The sequence below is a fragment of the Phocoena sinus genome, chromosome 2, assembly GCF_008692025.1.
Source record: "Phocoena sinus isolate mPhoSin1 chromosome 2, mPhoSin1.pri, whole genome shotgun sequence".
Lineage (NCBI taxonomy): Eukaryota > Metazoa > Chordata > Mammalia > Artiodactyla > Phocoenidae > Phocoena > Phocoena sinus.
The window spans coordinates 102,021,528-102,040,482 of NC_045764.1; the positions used below are offsets into that span (position 1 = coordinate 102,021,528).

General features: G+C 41.3%; 2 protein-coding genes across 4 annotated transcripts in view; one reads left to right on the forward strand and one right to left on the reverse strand.

Moving 5' to 3' along the window:
- The window catches only part of TOX4 (TOX high mobility group box family member 4), a 14,575-nt gene extending 7,688 nt beyond the window's left edge, over window positions 1-6,887 (forward strand). For 2 of the 3 annotated variants that reach the window (XM_032622755.1, XM_032622754.1), the window contains 6 exons: window positions 886-1,146; window positions 1,493-1,723; window positions 3,141-3,221; window positions 3,593-4,336; window positions 5,322-5,485; window positions 6,137-6,668. In XM_032622755.1, the coding sequence (XP_032478646.1) occupies window positions 886-1,146; window positions 1,493-1,723; window positions 3,141-3,221; window positions 3,593-4,336; window positions 5,322-5,485; window positions 6,137-6,197 (1,542 nt within the window). In that variant the 3' untranslated portion in view covers window positions 6,198-6,668. Of the gene's footprint in view, window positions 1-885; window positions 1,147-1,492; window positions 1,724-3,140; window positions 3,222-3,592; window positions 4,337-5,321; window positions 5,486-6,136 lie in introns of all 3 variants that reach the window. The other variant, XM_032622753.1, reaches the window with a different exon arrangement.
- A 509-nt stretch (window positions 6,888-7,396) lies between these two features.
- METTL3 (methyltransferase like 3) lies at window positions 7,397-17,337 on the reverse strand. Its single transcript, XM_032622757.1, has 11 exons — window positions 17,021-17,337; window positions 12,275-12,492; window positions 11,775-12,179; window positions 10,672-10,847; window positions 9,857-10,073; window positions 9,440-9,627; window positions 9,024-9,062; window positions 8,734-8,842; window positions 8,548-8,613; window positions 8,263-8,375; window positions 7,397-7,637 (listed from the first exon to the last, which is right to left on the reverse strand). The coding sequence occupies exons 1-11, from the start codon at window positions 17,118-17,120 to the stop codon at window positions 7,526-7,528; spliced, it is 1,743 nt and encodes a 580-aa protein (XP_032478648.1). The 5' UTR covers window positions 17,121-17,337; the 3' UTR covers window positions 7,397-7,525.
- Window positions 17,338-18,955: the final 1,618 nt, after the last annotated feature.

Genomic DNA, 18,955 nt, shown 5'->3' on the forward strand with positions numbered 1-18,955 from the left:
AGGGGCAAGACATCATCAGGCTTACCCAAGCTCATGGGCATGGTGTTAGGGGAGACATAAGTAACTCTGTTCCCTGCTACACTTGGGTAGTATTTATTTTCCATTCTTCTGGCTAAAGGCTCACCAACAAAGACCTCGTTTCCCCTGAATAAGTGAGATGTATCATCTGAATCAATTTTACTTGAAAACTGGTTTAAAATTGTAAAATGTCCAGTGTTAACCCTGAAATGAAAATGATTTATTGGGATTTTTGAAAAAGTTTTTTCCCTACTACTATGGCTTTCATATCCTAGGATTCAAGTGTGAGTGTGATTGCTGGCATGTTGAGGGATGTATTCAAAAAACTGTCTGAACCAAAAGTATTAATTGTGGATTAGTATGTTATAAATCAGTGTATTTGGGCTTCTAGCACATCTCATTAGTAGCACATCTTCACCCACTGTACTTGATGCCAAACATCTCTAACATTGCCCTTATGCACTCTGATTTGCCTATGTATTGCAGCTTTAAGAGCCGTTATTTAGGAGGGTACAGGGAGAAAGTTTTTCATTCCCCTGTGTGTCATCACTCTCTCTAGATTACTGAATAACTTACTTGCTCTTTAAATTAACTTGTCCAAAATTATGACTTCTTTGGTTATTTTTAGTTATTTTGGAATAGGCCTTTGAGTACAAAGAAGTGACTTAGTACTCAATTTGTAATTTCTGTACTTTATTAAAAAGCTTAATATGTTTTATATGTAGACAAATTATTTGATGTTTGTTTAAATGATGATACTTTCTGGGTAAGCAGAGGGTTTATAAATTGTCCTGAATTCCGGTGGGGGGAAGGGAAGGGTAGTGTTTTTTATATTTAGTGTTTAATTAGTCCTTCTGCTTCTCTCAGGACTTGGATCATTCTATAGGAACTCAGTATAGTGCCAATCCACCTGTTACAATTGATGTACCAATGACAGACATGACATCTGGCTTGATGGGGCATAGCCAGTTGACCACCATTGATCAGTCAGAACTGAGTTCTCAACTTGGTTTGAGCTTAGGGGGTGGCACCATCCTGCCACCTGCCCAGTCACCTGAGGATCGTCTTTCAACCACACCTTCACCTACTAGTTCACTTCATGAGGATGGTGTTGAGGAATTCCGGAGGGTGAGGCATTCCCTGCCAAAATCAAATCTGCCATATTATTCTGGGATAAAACTCTTGACCTACAGCTCCTACTAAGTATTCTTTACTCCTGCCCTGCTGTCTCCTCTGCTCTTTTCTGGGTATGGGGTCCTGCCTCTCTAGTTATAGTTTATAATGCTCCTTCCAATCTCCATTCTTATTGGTTCTCACGTAATTTATTGTCTTAATCCTATTGCCTCTACTTTTAGCATTTCTGAGAATTCCATTCATGTGACTAGTTTACCCCATATAAAAGTTCTTTTCTTTCAGTTCTCCCGACATGATACTTCTCTTCTTCTTGTAATTCTCTCTCTTTCCCCCCCCACAGCAACTTCCCAGCCAGAAGACAGTTGTGGTGGAAGCAGGGAAAAAGCAGAAGGCCCCAAAGAAGAGAAAAAAGAAGGATCCTAATGAACCTCAAAAACCAGTTTCAGCATATGCTTTATTCTTTCGTGACACACAGGCTGCCATCAAGGGACAGAATCCCAATGCCACTTTTGGGGAGGTTTCAAAAATTGTGGCTTCCATGTGGGACAGTCTTGGAGAGGAGCAAAAACAGGTGAGCAAATAACAAGGAACTAGTGGTTAGTGAATGTTCAAGTTTTAACTTTCTTATGTGTTCTTATTTCATATCAGCTCTTTGTTAATGGCATTCAAGATCATCCTCCATCTTAAAAGTTGCAGCCATACAGTGAATCCCAAATACCCATCTAAATACTATAGGGAGTTCCCTGGTGGTCCAGTGGCCAAGACTCCATGCTCCCAATGTGGGGGGCCTGGGTTCAATCCCTGGTCAGGGAACTAGATCCCACATGCCACAACTAAGACCCGGTGCAGCCAAATAAATATTTAAATATTTAAAAAATAAATAAATAAAAACAAATTTTAAAAAAATTATTATAAAAAACACTGAATCTAACTTTCTATGCCTTTTTTTTCTATCTGTAAAATTAGGCTATTCTTTGGTGAGTTGCATGCTGTAGCTAACTCTAAAATCCACAGCCAAGTTTGAATTTTTTCATTGGCCTCATATAAACTTGAGAACTATAGTTAACCTCCCTAAATTTAACCTGGATTAAACAAATGAAAATTGTGATACTACATGAATATAAGATACAGTTGAAATTGAAGATGGCTATAATTATCATTACCCTACACTCCCCAGGTCTTCTTATTTCTTAACCACTGGACCACCAGGGAAGTCCCCAATTTATTATTTCTTATGATTCTGTAAATTGGTTGGGTGTTTTTCCTGGTGTTCTTACCTGGGCTCATTCCTACGGTCGTACACAAACAACAGCTGGTATGGCTTATCAAGATGACCTTGCTCCCGTGCCTGGCAGTTGGTGCTACCTGTTGGCTGAAATGCCTTGGTTCTCTTTCACATGGTCTCTCATCCTCCAAATAGGCTAGACTGGCTTCTTTACACTATGGCAGAGTTAGAGCAGTATTCCAAGAGAACAAAAACAGATGTCCCCAAGTTCTCTTTTTGTCAATTCAGCCACATTCTAATGGTTAAAGCAACTCACAGAGCTAGCCCAAATTCAAAGGAATGGGAAATAAGTTTCAGCTGTTGACGGAAGACCAGGTATGCGGCACAGGAAGAATTCTTGTGGCTATCATTGCAAACAGTTTAGCACATTTCCTTAAGGGAAAGTATACTGGTTAGACACAATCCCAGACTAAGCAGACTACTCATCTTATTGGGGGTCAGGATTTGTTCTGGTTACACAGGTGTGAGCAAGGGTTGCTGTTGGCTTTAGAAGTGTAGCTATTCTGCAAGCCTACTGTTGATTGGCTGGCTTTCAGATGCATGGTCACTGGAAAGTCTGCCATGGTGGCTGTCTTGATTACTAGCTTTCAGGAGTTGTCAATATTTAGACTGAGATGAATTGTCTTTCATTGATGAATAATGTAGGATTATCAGTCTTTACTAGGAGTTTGTGAACTTTCTAAACAGTCTGTCTTTCATGCAGGTATATAAGAGAAAAACTGAAGCTGCCAAGAAAGAGTATCTGAAGGCTCTGGCTGCTTATAAAGACAATCAAGAGTGTCAGGTAAGAAGATTGGGGTAGGTGGATATTTAAACCAATAAAAACATTTTTAAAGCTGTATATTAGCAATTAGAAGTAAATACCACCAAAAACCTGTGGAACCTATTATTAATAGTATATAGTTATTAAAAGCTCAAAAATATGTAACAGGTTTCCCATTTGTTTCCATCGTAAACCTTGCCAAACAGTCTGAGTTTATTTTCATTGTTTACTTTAGCCAGGCAGACACATGGCTGCTCTTTTTTCTTTCTTTCTCTTCGTACCCCCCGCCCCCCCAGTCTGTGATGTACCTTTTCTTGGGAGGTGATTAGAGTGAGTATGTCCTGGGGGAGAGAATAAATCTCCTGATTTTTTTTTTTTTGGTCTTCTTTTAGGCTACTGTGGAAACAGTGGAATTGGATCCAGCGCCCCCATCACAGACTCCTTCTCCACCTCCTGTGACTACTGCTGAGCCAGCCTCTCCAGCAGCAGCCTCAACAGAGCCCCCTGCCCTGTCTCCTTCCATTGTTGTTAATTCCACTCTTTCATCCTATGTAGCAAACCAGGCATCTTCTGGGGCTGGGGGTCAGCCCAATATTACCAAGTTGATTATTACCAAACAGATGTTGCCCTCTTCTATTACTATGTCTCAAGGAGGGATGGTTACCGTTATCCCAGCCACAGTGGTGACCTCCCGGGGGATCCAACTAGGCCAAACCAGTACAGCTACTATCCAGCCTAGTCAGCAAGCCCAGATCGTCACTAGGTCAGTGCTGCAGGCAGCAGCTGCAGCAGCAGCTTCCATGCAACTGCCTCCGCCCCGACTACAACCCCCTCCGTTGCAGCAAATGCCTCAGCCCCCGGCTCAGCAGCAAGTCACCATTCTGCAGCAGCCTCCCCCGCTGCAGGCCATGCAGCAGCCCCCACCTCAGAAATTTCGAATCAATCTACAGCAGCAGCCGCCGCCACTGCAGGTCAAGCTTGTGCCTCCGCCCACTCTAAAAATGCAGACTACCTTGGTTCCACCACCTGTAGAAAGGAGTCCGGAGCGGCCTGTGAACAGCAGCCCTGAGACCCATACAGTGGAGGAAACCTCTCCTGAGACAATCTGTGAGATGATCACAGATGTAGTTCCTGAGGTGAGCCTCTGTTTTCAAGTATTTCCTCTAGACCAGTGAAAATGTGTAAGCATTTTTGGTTGATCTAATAAAAGCAGGGGCTGCTACTAGCATTTAATGCCTGGCACAACTAGGCGTATGAAATATCCTGTCAGTTCCCTGCAAGATACTCTGTAGTGTTCTTGGTGAGAAACATTAAGAGGGCCTCCTATCCTAGACTACTCCTTAACTAAGCAGAAGTAATACGGTAGTCAACTAAAGATATATCCTAAGCATAGAGTTATTTTTCAGGTGTCTTACCCAAGGATCCAAAGCTTTGGAGATAAATCCTTCCATTTCTCCCAAACCTTGACTGCTTGGCTTGATGTTTTTAAGTAAGGGGATGGGTAGGGAATACAGGTAGAAAAATTCAACTGGTTAGTATCATTGAGTCTTTTCAGAAACAAACAGATGCCAATTTACCCTACTTTTAATTTGTACCTGACCAGTAGTCATTTTGAAATATGGGTCTGTTTGTGACTATAGTCCCACAATGAATGAAGCAGTCATTTTAAAGAAAAATACCACCCACCCCACCCCTTCAAAACCAGGAAACTATTAATCTCTAAGTTTTTTTCCTTTTTGCTGATGGCACCACATTTTATCTTCTTAGTCTCTGATCTTAGTTGAGGTGACCCAACCTCTATTCACATTCTATTGATTTGATATTTTCAGAGGAATATTATTCAACTGTAGAATAAGGTCAGTGATAGGTAATATTAAGATTAAACACCAGCAGTATGGCAGCATTCCCCTTATAGGAAGCATCTTCATATCAATCTGCATGGCAAAATTCTAAAGCTGGATATAGAGAAGACCAAGAACTCACCTTCTTTTGGAACTGTACCCCCATCTGTGAGGGACTGTAACATCTGTTGCTCCACTGGATCCTAGAGTTAATTTGACTAGCTGGCTAGCTAGGTAAGTAGCAGTCCAATCCATCTTTGGTGCTCTCTCCCTCTCACAGGTTGAGTCTCCTTCTCAAATGGATGTTGAATTGGTGAGTGGGTCTCCTATGACGCTCTCACCCCAGCCTCGATGTGTGAGGTCCGGCTGTGAGAACCCTCCCGTTGTGAGTAAGGACTGGGACAATGAGTACTGCAGCAATGAGTGCGTGGTGAAGCACTGCAGGTGAGCTTACAGTTCCCCTTCTTATAATTCAAGTATGACTAAATAAACTGTGTTGGAAAACACAGTAACGCTGAGCATATAATCAGTACCACCTTACCTTTGGTAGAGTAGGTTGCTATATACATCTGATTGTAGAAGCTACTAGAGAAGTTCCCCTGCTTAAAAAAAGCTTACATTTGCCGTGTAGATAAAGATGACATAATGAGCAGTTCACACTTTTCAGTTACATTACCTCTGTGTGTGCTCTTTAAAAATATGACACATCAAGCTGGTGGTGACTGAATCTTAGTTTAGCTTATCTCCTTAGTGCAAATCAGACCTCTTAGGGAATTAGAATTTGAGAAGGAATGGATAGGCGGTAAGTAGCACAATAAGGTGCTAAGTATAGGGGGAAAGGGAAGAAGTTCTGAAGATTTTGCCCATTTCCCCAGTTTTCCTGAGATTGACCTACATCCATGAAACAAGGCATTGGTATTTCCTATCTCAAATCCTCCAAAGTAAATTAGGATTGCCTATACTTCTGACTCTTAGGCCCACTGCCCTTATATTCCTATTGGGTGATATATGTCAACCTATTTGTTTAAGACAACGTTTAAAAAGAATATATCTAGGCTGTAATTCTGAGTTTGTGTGTATCTTTTTCTTTCTTAGGGATGTCTTCTTGGCCTGGGTAGCCTCTAGAAACTCAAACACAGTAGTGTTTGTGAAGTAGTCCTGTTCTCCAAGCCAGTGAAGACTTACCTGCTGGGAACATGTCCACCGAGCCTGTTTTTAAAAAGACAAGCTGGGCTTCTGGTAGTGCCTGATCTCAACCCATGATGGTCCTTTATGTCCTTCACGTTTCTCCCCTTTTGTCTCTCTTCTACAGGGGCCAGGCTATGGAGCAGGGCCATTGAGTTTGCTGGAATTGCTTTTTACTTTCACGTACAAGCAGAGATATCAGTGATAATAACAGGGGAAAGGGTGAAGGGCATATGAACAAGCAGAACATACGGGGTGGTGGCTAGGGGTGGGGAATTGTTTGAGGAAAACTTGTTGGTATAATTGTCATAGGACTTGCCTAAAATACTATTAAAATGATAGGATAATACTCAGCTTTGAGCCTAGGAGAAAACATCACTGTGTGCATCCATTTTAAAGGGGCTAAAAAAAAGGCTGCATTAAAGGTTACTTCTTAAACAGGGAACTATTACTATCACATCTGCACATTAATTACTTTGAGAACAAAGGTTTTCAACATAGTAAGCACACTGGGCTGTAGAGAAAATAACATCACCTAGGAGCGTCTTTTATTTATTTCTCTGCAGTATTTCTGTAGTCAACGCTCTTCTTTATCTCAGTTATCATCACAGTTTATGAGTGCAAAAGGCAGAACTCTACATCCTTAATATAAGAGGTTTCACCAAAGTCTACAGAAGTTGTGTTCACTTGTGTTTGATGAAGTATCTTTTAAAAGATAGGCCAGAGGTGTTTTCACTTATATAATATATAGGCTAATTCTCTGCATACTCTAGGCACTTATTTAAATTTAATGTAAGATGTGCTTATTTCACTTTTCTTGGAAATAAATGAATAATAGACTAGCAAAGCCACATAGTTGTAACAGAATAAGCAACATTTCGAGCATGATAGCCCTAATGATGATAATCTTAAATGAAACTCAAATCTTACCTTGAGAAATGTTGTCCCAGAGAACCCCCTTCTTGATTACCATGTTTACTAGCACTAATTGCTAATCACTTTGATCCTATACAGTATAATCAATATTTTAATGTTTTTCAAGCATTCATTTAGTTTGAACCCTTATAGCAACCCCATGAGGTAGGTAATATTCCCAGTCTACATATAAGTAAATCATACTGAGAGATGAGTTACACAAGATCACACACTGTTAAGTGGCAGAGCCAGAACTTGACCTCGAAATCCCAACTACAATACAAAGTTTTATTTAAATAAGGAAAAAAAACTATTGTACAAATATTACTTTTCAGGTGCAGCCTGCAGAGCCATGGCTATGGATGCTTAGGTTTAGAAGTACTTCTATAGATTCTTAGGTTTAGAGATGATACCATCTGGATACCTTTGCTTGAACCGGGCAACCACATCTGGGTCTAGTAGGTGGATCCCATCCAGTTGATTTCCAAGGGTGATCCTGAAGCATGGGGAAAGATGGGGCAAACCAAAAATCCTGGAATTTAAAGGCTTAATACTGTTAAAAGATACGTACTCTTTATTAAGACTGCCTATCATCTCATTGAATATTCGTGCCAATTCTTTTAAAAAGATCTTACTATTAGTATAGTATATGGTAGTATGGCTGGTTAGAAATTGGGCACAGATTCTGGTGTTAAAAAAGGCTGGATCTGTACTAATTAAGGGTTAATAACTTATGTTTAACCAGGCCTACTTCACAAAGTTGCTGCTGCCAGTGAGTATCCTTTGGATTAGTGAAATGCTAGCAGCACGTCTTTTAAAGCTCTACTAACAGAATGACAGATTAAAATTGTTGACCGATTACACAGATTCTCAGTAACCAGGGGGCAGATTCAGTACATCCCATAGAATAACAAAGATCTTTAGGTTGTAACAGTGGAGACCTTAAGAGCAGTGGTTTAAATCTTAAAACCTGTTGGATTCCCAATGAATGTTGGTTGCTTAAGAATCCTCTGAAGCCCATTTATAGACTAGTGGAATGTGAGGTGAAGCTCTACTAACTTCTGTCCTTGACCATAAACAGTTTTGCCCTTGGGGGCTAGCATGTTCTCTGGTCACCTTACCAGTTGGGTTGCACATTGTGTGGTCGTCCAAATAACTCAATCTTGCGAGTGCCAGGGGACAGTCTTTCAATCATGCCATAGATTTCATCTGGTTTATGACTAGTGGAACGAACCTAGGAAATAAAAGCTCTAGCTACTTTTAAGTTACCCAAGATTGAAATTCTAGCCCTTTCCATTTATGTTTATGATCCCAATGAGAAAACCTGGGATAAGAATATACCTGACTAGAATAACTGATAGCAGTTTTAAAATGTGCATCTTTGGATGCCTGGGCAAAGTACATACCTCAGCTACGATCACATCACAATCCAGACCCTGGTTGAAGCCTTGGGGATTTCCTTTGACACCAACCTGCTCACCAGAGAACAGATTACCTTATGAAACCCCAGCATTTGAACTGTTTCTCAATAAGCAATCAAACAATTCCTATTTTTTGCTCCACTTATTGAATTGGGCCCCACTGCTGCTCACCAAGCAGTGTTCCTTCCCATGGTTCAACCAATGACCTGTGCGGCCTGTCCGAATGATGCGTTGCAGTTGATTTGTCTTCACCCAGATAATTTCATCTACCCGTTCGTAACTGTGGGGTATAAGAAAAAGAATTAGAGCTTTAATCAGGCTTTCACAGTTTAGGGGTGGTGCCATCTATTCTACAGAGGCAAGGAATCACAGAATACTCTGAAAGAAAGGAATACATATCAACTACAGTAATTATGTACTTATTTCCCTTAAAAGAAAGCAACACAATGATCGTTACTTACCCCCAGAGGTTCAGACATTCTCTGCCCAACTCCATGGCCCTAGAAAGAAATAAAGGTTAAACAGCTATTTCCATGCCCATATTTCTTCTCCCTTCAAGATACATGTGTTGTCTTCAGTAGACATTCAGTGAACATGCGAGACACCATTAGGGCAACAGAATGGATCTAAGAATGAAAAAGTAAAACTTAGTATCTATTCTCAATGACCTTACCTTTCACAAGCAACAAATGTAGAGTTACATAGAATTCATGTGTCATTTGTGTTATAAACAGGCACTAGATCTCAGTAGGTAAAAAAGGCTGACTCACTTATATATTTAATAGCAGGGCTAGGAAAACCCAGGATTTTATCCCCACCCAGTACTCACTCTATATACTATATCTGCCCATACCTACATATCTTTGAACTGCATTACCTGCCTGTGACCCAGAGGAAGAGAAAGCCATCATCCTGCAGTACTGGTATGTTGAGCCTGCGCATCTCATCATCTGTCAGGGTCCCATAGGGCAGCTCCATGTGAATATCCCAGGGTGGGTCAGCCATCACAACTGCAAACTTGCCCAAGATACTGACGTCCAGGTAGCGGATATCACAACAGATCCACTGCATGAGGTGGTATTTGGTCATCTTCCCTTCCTTTACTCTTAGATTCATGGCCCCAGTCCCTCTTTTTACATTTGATTTTCCTATTCCCTTAGATGCATATCTATCCCACTCCATTCCCAATCAGCAGGGCGGACTGGTGATTTATGCCCTGCTTTCCTACATGTATGGCTACCCTACTAAGATAAAGGTCCTTAAGTTGAGGTAAGTTTTCTGAGCAGATAGGTACCTGAGGTGGGAAGAGTCGATCTGCATTGGAGTCACCTCCAACGCTCTGTGTAAGGGCAAGCTCCTGGCTTGGTGTATGGTCTTTGCTTCCAGGAGCTTCAGAATCCATGCAAGCATCAATTTCATAGTGAACATATTTGCAGGTATCCATGTGGAAACATGTGTTAAGGAAAGAGCAGTCACCTAATGACTCATCAGTGTGTTTATTGATGATCCGTCTGGGGAAATAAAAAGGGAGAATTGGAATCAAGATGGTGTTCCAGTTAGATGCCACAGTTCGAGGTCCAAATTGTTGCAAAATTTCTAGTCTTTCACTGTCATTAGAGCTGCCTCCACAAGTTTTCAAATAAGGAACGCAGGTGACATTTAAATCTGTGATTTACACTAAAGAAGAGTTTTAATTCCTCTCTGAGCAAAGAGTTAACTTCCTTATGACAGGAAGGAAGGGCTTGCTAGTTAGAGCAGAATAAAGCACCTACCTAACAGCCCAGGTTCCTGTTTCTCCTAAGATCATCCTTCTTCCAGAGAACTTTAACTTTCACTGGGGCTCGGAGACAGAGATGTCTTGCTATTGCAAGAACAGAGGGGCATTTTTTTCTTTAAATCTCACATCGTTTTGGGAGTGCAGCCTGTATTCCCTCCCATAGAACACTACTTCTGAAAGTTTACCTTCAGAGTCGGGAAGTCTTAAGACAAATCATATTAAAACCACTTAATAACAGGATTAAAGACAGAAACCCAATAACCGGAAGAAATGTGCTTAAAAAGAATGACTGCTTCTAGGAGACCCATCCAACCCCCTCCCTCCCAAAAGACCTGAAGTGCAGCTTGCGACAGGGCCGGTCAGCATCACTGGCTTTCATGCACTCCTCCTTGGTTCCATAGTCACAGAACTCTTGCACTTGAGCCCGACCTCGTGAGCGAAACTTTTCAACTATGGATTGTTCCTTGGCTGTTGTAGTATTCAGTAGCTCTAGGATCTCCTGACTAACCTGTGACAGAAGAAACCTTGGTCTTAAAAGGGTTTGTAGATAAAATGAGCCCTTAAACCACCTCTGCAAATTCTACTTGACATCAATGTCCTATGAGGGGTCAATACACTAAGTTAATATGGGAAAATTGGAGCCCTAGGAGAAGAGATGTGTCATGGGTTTAGTCCTTTCTCACAAATGTGCATTTGGGATGAAATTAAAATATAAGAAGACTGGTTCCTACTGCTAAGCATTAAGCTAAACTCCCCTCCCCAGGAAAGCATTCCTTCCAACCAAAACCACTTACATTTATTAGGTACTGAACCAAGGCAAAGTGATAAGCACTTCAGTGTTTAGCTCAGAGCCTATGCAACAATTCTATAAGCAGGGGATGGGGGAGCGGTAGGAAATGGGTAACTATTGTGGGTCCAATATTTAATAGACTCAGAAACCACTACAATGCCATTCCACATTGTACAGTCTATTTCCATAATTATTGGTCCATATGGCTATCTTCCAGTATTCGTCCCCTCTATTACTATATTTGGATTCCTCTTCTCAAGATCTGATGATTCTTCCAAACAGATACAATGAAAAAGATTCTCTAAATCCGAGTTTCCCAACATTGGTGCATTGTTTACATTCTGGGCCAAATAACTCTTTGTCGTGTGGAGGTTGCCCTGCTAAGACTGTAGGATGCTTTGCAGCATCCCTGGCCTCTACCCACTAGATGCCTGTAGTGCTCCCGTGCTGTGACAAACCAAACATGTCTCCAGACATTGCCAAATGTCCTCTGGGGGTTGCGAGGAGGGTAAAATCATCCTCAGTTGAGAACCACTGCTCTAAACCCTGAATTCTAAGAACTGCTCTTCGCCCTAGGGGTAAATTCCTCTCAACCAAAGCTAAAATTCAAAGTACATGTGTGAAAGCATTTCCATCTACCCCTACCTTCTTGCTCTGTTGTTCCTTAGTAGATTGTTGGTTAAGAAGGCTCTCTATCTCCAGATCAACATCGGAGGCAGCATGTTTCCTTGATTTCTTGGTTGGCTCCTTGGCTACTTCTGATGCTGAAGAGGCCAAACCAGAGGCCAAAGAGCTAGCAAAGGCAGCTACTGTGGTCGAGTCCTGTTCTGCACGCCGCTTCTGCCCTGTGATAGTCCCTGCTACCTCCCCAGAGCCCTTTTTTTCTGCCACAGCCCCCATCATGGCAGAGAGCTTGGAATGATCAGCGTAGGTCACAAGAGTGGGATGTGCATCATCTTGTAGGAGACCTCGCTTTACTTCAATCAACTCCTGAGCTGCAAACTTCTGTAGGAGGCTTTCCACCCCATCTTGAGTGGCAGGGGCATCTGGCTAAGGAAGGAGGGTGGGGGGAAAGCATTAAGACACTGACCATGAACTGTAGAAAAACAGTGGTAGTTCCCAACCTTGTCTTATCTGGGCATTACCGTGGAGATGGCAAGACGGATGGACACAGCATCAGTGGGCAAAGTTAGCGCCAGATCAGAGAGGTGGTGTAGCAACTTCTTCTCTAATTCAGGGTCTGTAGCTAGTTCAGGAACTGCTGAAGCCGTGCTGGGCTTAGGGCCACCAGAAGTGGGTGCAGTAGGCACTGGGCTGTCACTACGGAAGGTTGGAGACAGTGCTCCCTCTGGATTCCGAAGATCTAGGAGTGAAGAGAAATGAAAATGAAAAAGGGCAACCATTGTCAATGTATACATTCCTCAGGAGTCAAGTTCTCCAGCATTCACAACACACAGTTCTTTCATTTCATGAAGAAAATTCTCTGACCAGATTTTGCATTAGATACCCTTTATTAAATCACACTCAAGCATTCACTGCTTTGCCAAGATAATCCTGGATTTTCTGGGAACCACTTACCTTTTCTCTGTTGGGTGAGAGGTCTTTTCCTAATTCCTTTCCTTGCTGTGCTTCAAGGAAATAAATTAGCAGCTTGGTAGATTTAAATGTCCATACCACCTCCCTTTAGTCACTCTAAAATGACAGCTGATATAATCAACCTGTAAGCCAGGAATATTTTCAACAACCTACACTGTGATCAAATCTTTTTGAAGAATTGAATTTGAATGAATTAAGGCCACTGGACATCAGAGGGTATAAAAAATGACAGGAGGGATTCCCTGGTGGTGCAGTGATTGAGAGTCCACCTGCCGATGCAGGGGACACGGGTTCGTGCCCCGGTCCAGGCTAGGCCCATGAGCCATGGCGGCTGAGCCTGCGCGTCCAGAGCCTGTGCTCCGCAACGGGAGAGGCCACAACAGTGAGAGGCCCGTGTACCACAAAAAAAAAAAAAAAATGACAGCGTTGGGGGTTAGAATGATGCGACCTTTAAAGTGAAACACAAAAATTTTATAAAACTGCTGAAGCCCTGGTCACCAATGATATTTCTTGACTATATTTTTATCACTTACTCTAGTACTTCACAAGCTGGGTAGCCAACATAACCTTGAGAAGAGTTAAGAAACTCAAATCGGGACAAAATATTACCTTTGGGAGAGCCTAATATCTGTGATTAGTTAGTTAAAATACAGATGAAATATTAAACATTCAGAACCTGTATTGGAATTCCGTTAAATACTATATAAGTGGACCACTAGTTTACATTTAGAGATATTCTGGTTACTTAGAAATTTCTGCTCTAATGGAACTAACTTTAGTAAAATTTAACTCAGAAGTCTAAGGAAAATGGAGCTGAAGTATACCAAACACCTTGGGGGAACAGTTACATTTTAGGAAAATAAGTTATACCCTACATGGAAAACAGACTCCACAATTCCATACTAGCTAGAAATGTTAAATAATTGCAGAACTCTCTTTACCTTGCTTATGTATGATTCTTTTACATTCTGCTGAATCTCAGACTAGAACGTTTTTTTAAAAAAAAACATAATCCTATTTATTTATTTATTTGGCTGCGTTGGGTCTTCGTTGTGGCACGCGGGATCTTTGTCGTGGCACACGGGATCTTTGTCGTGGCACACAAATACCCTAACAGACATCATCTCACTGAGGAAAAGCACTGATTTTGCTCCAATGTTAATGTCAATAAGTTGAAAATGTACTTTTTATAATTAACCTGATACTACCAAGAATATAATATAAACATTTCTTCTTCTTACAGAGTTTTCACTTTCTCTGGTAACTAAATTTATATGTTCTTTGAGTCATGTGTAATTTTTCTTAAAGTAAGCAAGAAGTCTATGAAAAGAACCACTTTAAACATACATTTTCAATCCCTGGAACTGGATACAGACATTTTTTTTTTTCTCTTTGGTTATCTGACTGATCACTTGTTTTAATACAGTTCTTTTAAAAAACAGCCTGTGATTCTGGTTATGAATCCTTGTGTTAGTAACACCTCCTAGGAGTATTCTTTTCATGACATTCAGGACACTGAAGCTGAAAATACCTTTTTTAAAAAATACCTTTTAAAAAAAAAAAAAAAAACCTTTTTCAGGTTATTGGGAGGAGGAAGCTCACGTTTAACATTTTGGAAAAAATCTAACAGCTGATTAATGCAACTGTTATTTATAGATGGGCTTTAGCCACTCTGTGAATTCCATGAAGTCACTACAAATTTGGGGGTAAGACTCCCAATGTTTTATCATTCTTAAAATGGGTCACTGGCAGAAAATCATTAGGAATCCTTGAGCTCCAACTCCTTCAGAAAGTATTTGTTCAGTTATTAATTCAGTATATTTACTGAGTGCTTCCATTATGCTGGTAACTATGCTGACACTCTGCTTCTAATCTAATGAAAAATTTAATGTGTTGGGCTCAGCAAAGGAATACTTAATACTTGAGTTCATTCTTTGGTTAAGAGCTCCGTTGAAGATAAATAAAATACTAGCTTGAAGACATAAAAATATGGCTGGTCTACTAACTTGCTGATCCCTAAAACGTGTCAACATCTATATTCACATCTTCAATCCCATTGATGAAATATATTGACCAATTCACATATTTACTAATGTGCTAAGCCTGGCCAAGTTTATTTTGTTTCAGTTAAAATTAAGTAAATATTTACTGGAAGTGATAATCCTCACTTCAAAAATCTGTACTTTACTCTATGGAAAACAGTACGGTGGTTCCTAAGAAAACTGAAAATAGAATTACCGTATGATCCAGCAACTCCACTTCTGTTATATATCCAAAAAAGCTGAAAACAGCATCTTGAAGAGATATCTGCACAGCCATATTCACAGCAGCATTATTCACAATAGCCAAAAAGGTGGAAGCAAGTATCCAGCAGTGGATAAATGGATAAACAAAATGTGGTACACACATACAATGGAATATTACTCAGCTTTAAAAAGGAAGGAAATTCTGACACTTGCTACAACATGGAGGAACCTTGAGGACATGCTAAGGGAAATCAGCCAGTCACAAAAAGACAAGTACTTTATGATTCCATTTACATGAGGTATCTAGTAGTCAAACTCACAGAAACAAAATAGAACGGTGGTTGCCAGGGCCCGGGAGGAGGGGAGAATTGGGAATTATTGTTTAATGGGTACAGCTTCAGTTTTGCAAGACAAAAAACTTCTAGAGATTGGTTGCACAATAGTGTGAATATATATACATCACACTATCAACTATACGTTTTAAAATGGTTAAGATGGTAAATTTTATGTTATGTGTATTTTGCCACACTTTTTAAAAAAGTTGTACTTTAAAAATGCCCAGCTAACAAAGGTCTCCCAATGATTCTTGGTTCATAGTGTTCTGCATTCATTAATGACACGAATACATTTTAGTTTACTCAATATCCTTGTCTTTTAACATTAACCTCAGAAGTAAACAAGTATCAGATTTCAGTAATGCTATAAAAATCTAGATGTGGTAAGAAAATTTTTATTTTCTGTGAGAAAAGAACTGACTGAAGAAAAAAAACTTTGCATATGGCGCAACGTTTGGTTAACACCAAAGTGTGGTTAATACCATGGAGAAGTGAAGTGGAATTTCTATTAATTAATCCCTGATAATAGGACTTGCACTTCTTCCCCTACTTACCCTGCCCTCTTACCTTCCCTTTAATTGTCTAAGTCCTACATAGCCACAGAGACCAAATTCCAAGTGCCCACTCTTCCCTGACGCCTTCACTGCCTAAACCGACTCTTGTTACTTCTACCTTCACTGTACTCATTGTGGAATCGATTCATTTGGCATTTTACATATGTCACATTGTATTTCTGACTTTTCCTTTATCCCCAACTAAATTTTAAACTCCTTGAGGGCAGGGACACTGTCTTTTGTCTAACTAGACTCATGTACGCTGTAGACACTCGATAGATGTTCATTCATTATGGTATAAGAGTCCTGCCAAGGCATCTTTTAGTTCCAAGGGCCAGACTACAAGTGCATGGACCTAATATATATTTCAACACGAGATTTACAGACGGACTCGAGTATACGAATATACAGTGCAACAAGCTACCACAAGAGCGGTACGGATTCATTATCCTTGTAGGTCTTTGATTTGCCTTAGATCATTCAGGGCTTGTGCTGGGGATGTGGTATGAGTAGCACTTAATCTTTTGAGGTTCCTTCAAGTTTTAAGACTGACACAGGAGAAAACGGGGGGGGGGGAGAAAAAGTTTAAAAACAAATGTTTTCAGATTCCTGCTCACTGTGTAAACGTCTAAGACAATGCCAGTTCCTCTACTCGTTTAGCAACACCGAGTGCTAACTCTGCGAGGGCCATTAAGCTGGGCACTGTGGATAAAAAGGTTCCGTACTTGCTCTCACAGCGCCCCGAATCTCAAGACATGACCCCTAAAAAGCAATTGCTATAACCGAGAAAAGAACAAAGCGCCACGCGAGTAACTAAAAAAAGGGACTTGCTGCTTCGAGGGATCGGGGGCTGCAAGGCCTAGCAAGTGAGACGCTCTCACAGACTCAAGAGGAGTCAACCTGACGCGGGGAGGCGGAGGCTTCCGGCCGGGGAAAGCGGAACCGGCGGAACCAGGGCCCAAGCTGGGAAGGAGCCGCGACTACTTGCAGGAGGGTGAAGCGTCTGTGCTGCTGAGGTTGGGGGGAGAAGAGTACCAATGTATGAAGCTTAAAGAAACGGCAGTCTGGGGAAAGGCACCGACTCGGGAGCTGTGTTTTTCTCCAGGGTTCCCTCCAGCCCTCCCCGGCTAAGGCTCGGCCCCAACAGTCCCGCGCCTCACCCAAGTGCCCCGAGTCCTGCTTCCGCCTCCGCTGCAGCCTCTCCCGCAGAGAATCCAGCTGCTTTTTGTGGGCCTGGATAGAGCTCCACGTGTCCGACATTTCGGTCTCGCAGCCCAGACACGTCCCGAACCAAAGGCGACTGCCTTCCACCTCTCAGCCCTAGTTCCAAGAATTTTCCAACTCTCATGCGGACATCCGAAGCATAACCGGAAAGAGATCCCGGGAGACGCACCGGACGGAAAGTCATTTCCGGTTTTGCTCTCCCTTTGAAGCTGAAACGAGAGCCACCTTAAGTGTTGGCGGAATGGCGGGTATGTTTTTTATGGGAGTTCTTTCACGCTTCCGGGTGAGGTGAGGCTGTGGTTGCCATGTTGGTGCCTGGCAGAGCTGCCATGTTGCTTACAGCCGCGCATGCGGCCATGTTGAATATTAGGAAATGAGTTCGAGTCGTACTAAGACAGCGCGCGTGGGGCAGCGTATATAGTCTAGATTTTGGAAATGAAGGATCACTAATTCCTTTTGACAGTTTGGTACTAACATACCTTTGCCACTGAAGGTGTAGCTTCATGTTTCCGTGCACTTGTTTACAAAAATATAGCCATTACGCATGCATATTTGAGAGAGGAGAACTGATGGAGCAGAGATACTATAATGAGTCTACAAATACATATTCTCACTCTTCTTGCTTATACCAAATCTACAAGTATCATGTGTAATACATTAAAATAGAGTCCTCAGGGAATTCCTTGGTGGTCCAGTGGTTAGGACTCTGCGCTTTCATTGCCAACGGAACCGGTTCAATCTGCGGTCGGGGAAATAAGATCTCAAGCTGCTCGGAATGCATGCATGCATGCATAAATACATACATACATGCATACTCAGAAGGAGGCACTAGAGGGCTCCTGAGGTTCTGGTTGAGCTGTGTTTCTTATTCTGAGAGCTGGTTGTATGAATACGTTGTGAAAATTAACTGAGCCAAACATTTTGGTATGTGCACTTCTCTGTGTAGTAAACTTAAAATTTTCGTTTTTTTAATGAGGTTCTCTGAATGGAAGCATTTGAGAACCACTGATTTATCAAGCCTACAGAACGCCAAACACTGCCAGAAAGAACAGCTTAAGAAGGTATGGCCCCTGCTTTCAGAGCTTCTGGTATGGTAAAGGAGCTAAGACCCAGTTTATTGATATTGAACCATCTTTACAGACTAAGGCAGCACCAAGCATAGACTTAAAAAACAAACGTGATTGCAAAGAAGGGAGGACTCTGAGCCCAGATGACCCTTTGGCAAGGAGGTGACATCAAAGTTCAGGCTTGGAGTGACAGCTAGTACTTCAGTAGGTGAAGCTATAGGAAAGAATTCCAGGCTAAGAACATGATAAAAGCAAAGGTCTAGACTAGATGTAGAAAAGCATGATGCGTGCCGTGCTGACCCAGATTAATTTTGCTAGAACACAGAGAATTATTTTTGGGGATTTGGGAGAATATTTGTTTCCATATTTGAGGCCAAATTGCAAAAGGTACATGTTACCTGAGTAACGAGCTTGCAATTTATTCAGCATACAACAGGGTACATTTTAAGGTTTGTGAATAGGGAATATTTTAGGGAATCTGGTGTTATGGTTGAATTGAGATGGGGAGAAAAGTTTAGAGATAGGGAAAGTAATTAGTAGCCTATTGTTAACTGTTTGATGATAGGACCTTTAATTCAGAAGCTATCTATGTATAGTAATGGAAAGGAAAGGGTGAATATGAAGGGAGACTACTGAGAAGAAAGATGTATGTGTTTTGGAATGTGGCAGTTTCATTAATTTATTCAGAAAATATTTTTTGAGTGACTACTATGTGCTAGGTACTGTGGAGATTTAGTAGTGATCAAAATATCCATTTCCATATCATTTTTTTTCCATATCATTTTCTGAATTTAAATTTACCTA

Bases quoted from the DNA above. Each gene is read 5' to 3' on its own strand.
- METTL3 (XM_032622757.1), bottom strand. From the start codon at position 17,120: ATGTCGGACACGTGGAGCTCTATCCAGGCCCACAAAAAGCAGCTGGAT. The intron at 12,493-17,020 runs GTGAGGCGCGGG...CTTCACTCCTAG, and splicing joins GCAGGACTCGGGGCACTTGG to ATCTTCGGAATCCAGAGGGA. The intron at 9,063-9,439 runs GTAATGCAGTTC...ATTTCTTTCTAG, and splicing joins TTCCTCTGGGTCACAGGCAG to GGCCATGGAGTTGGGCAGAG.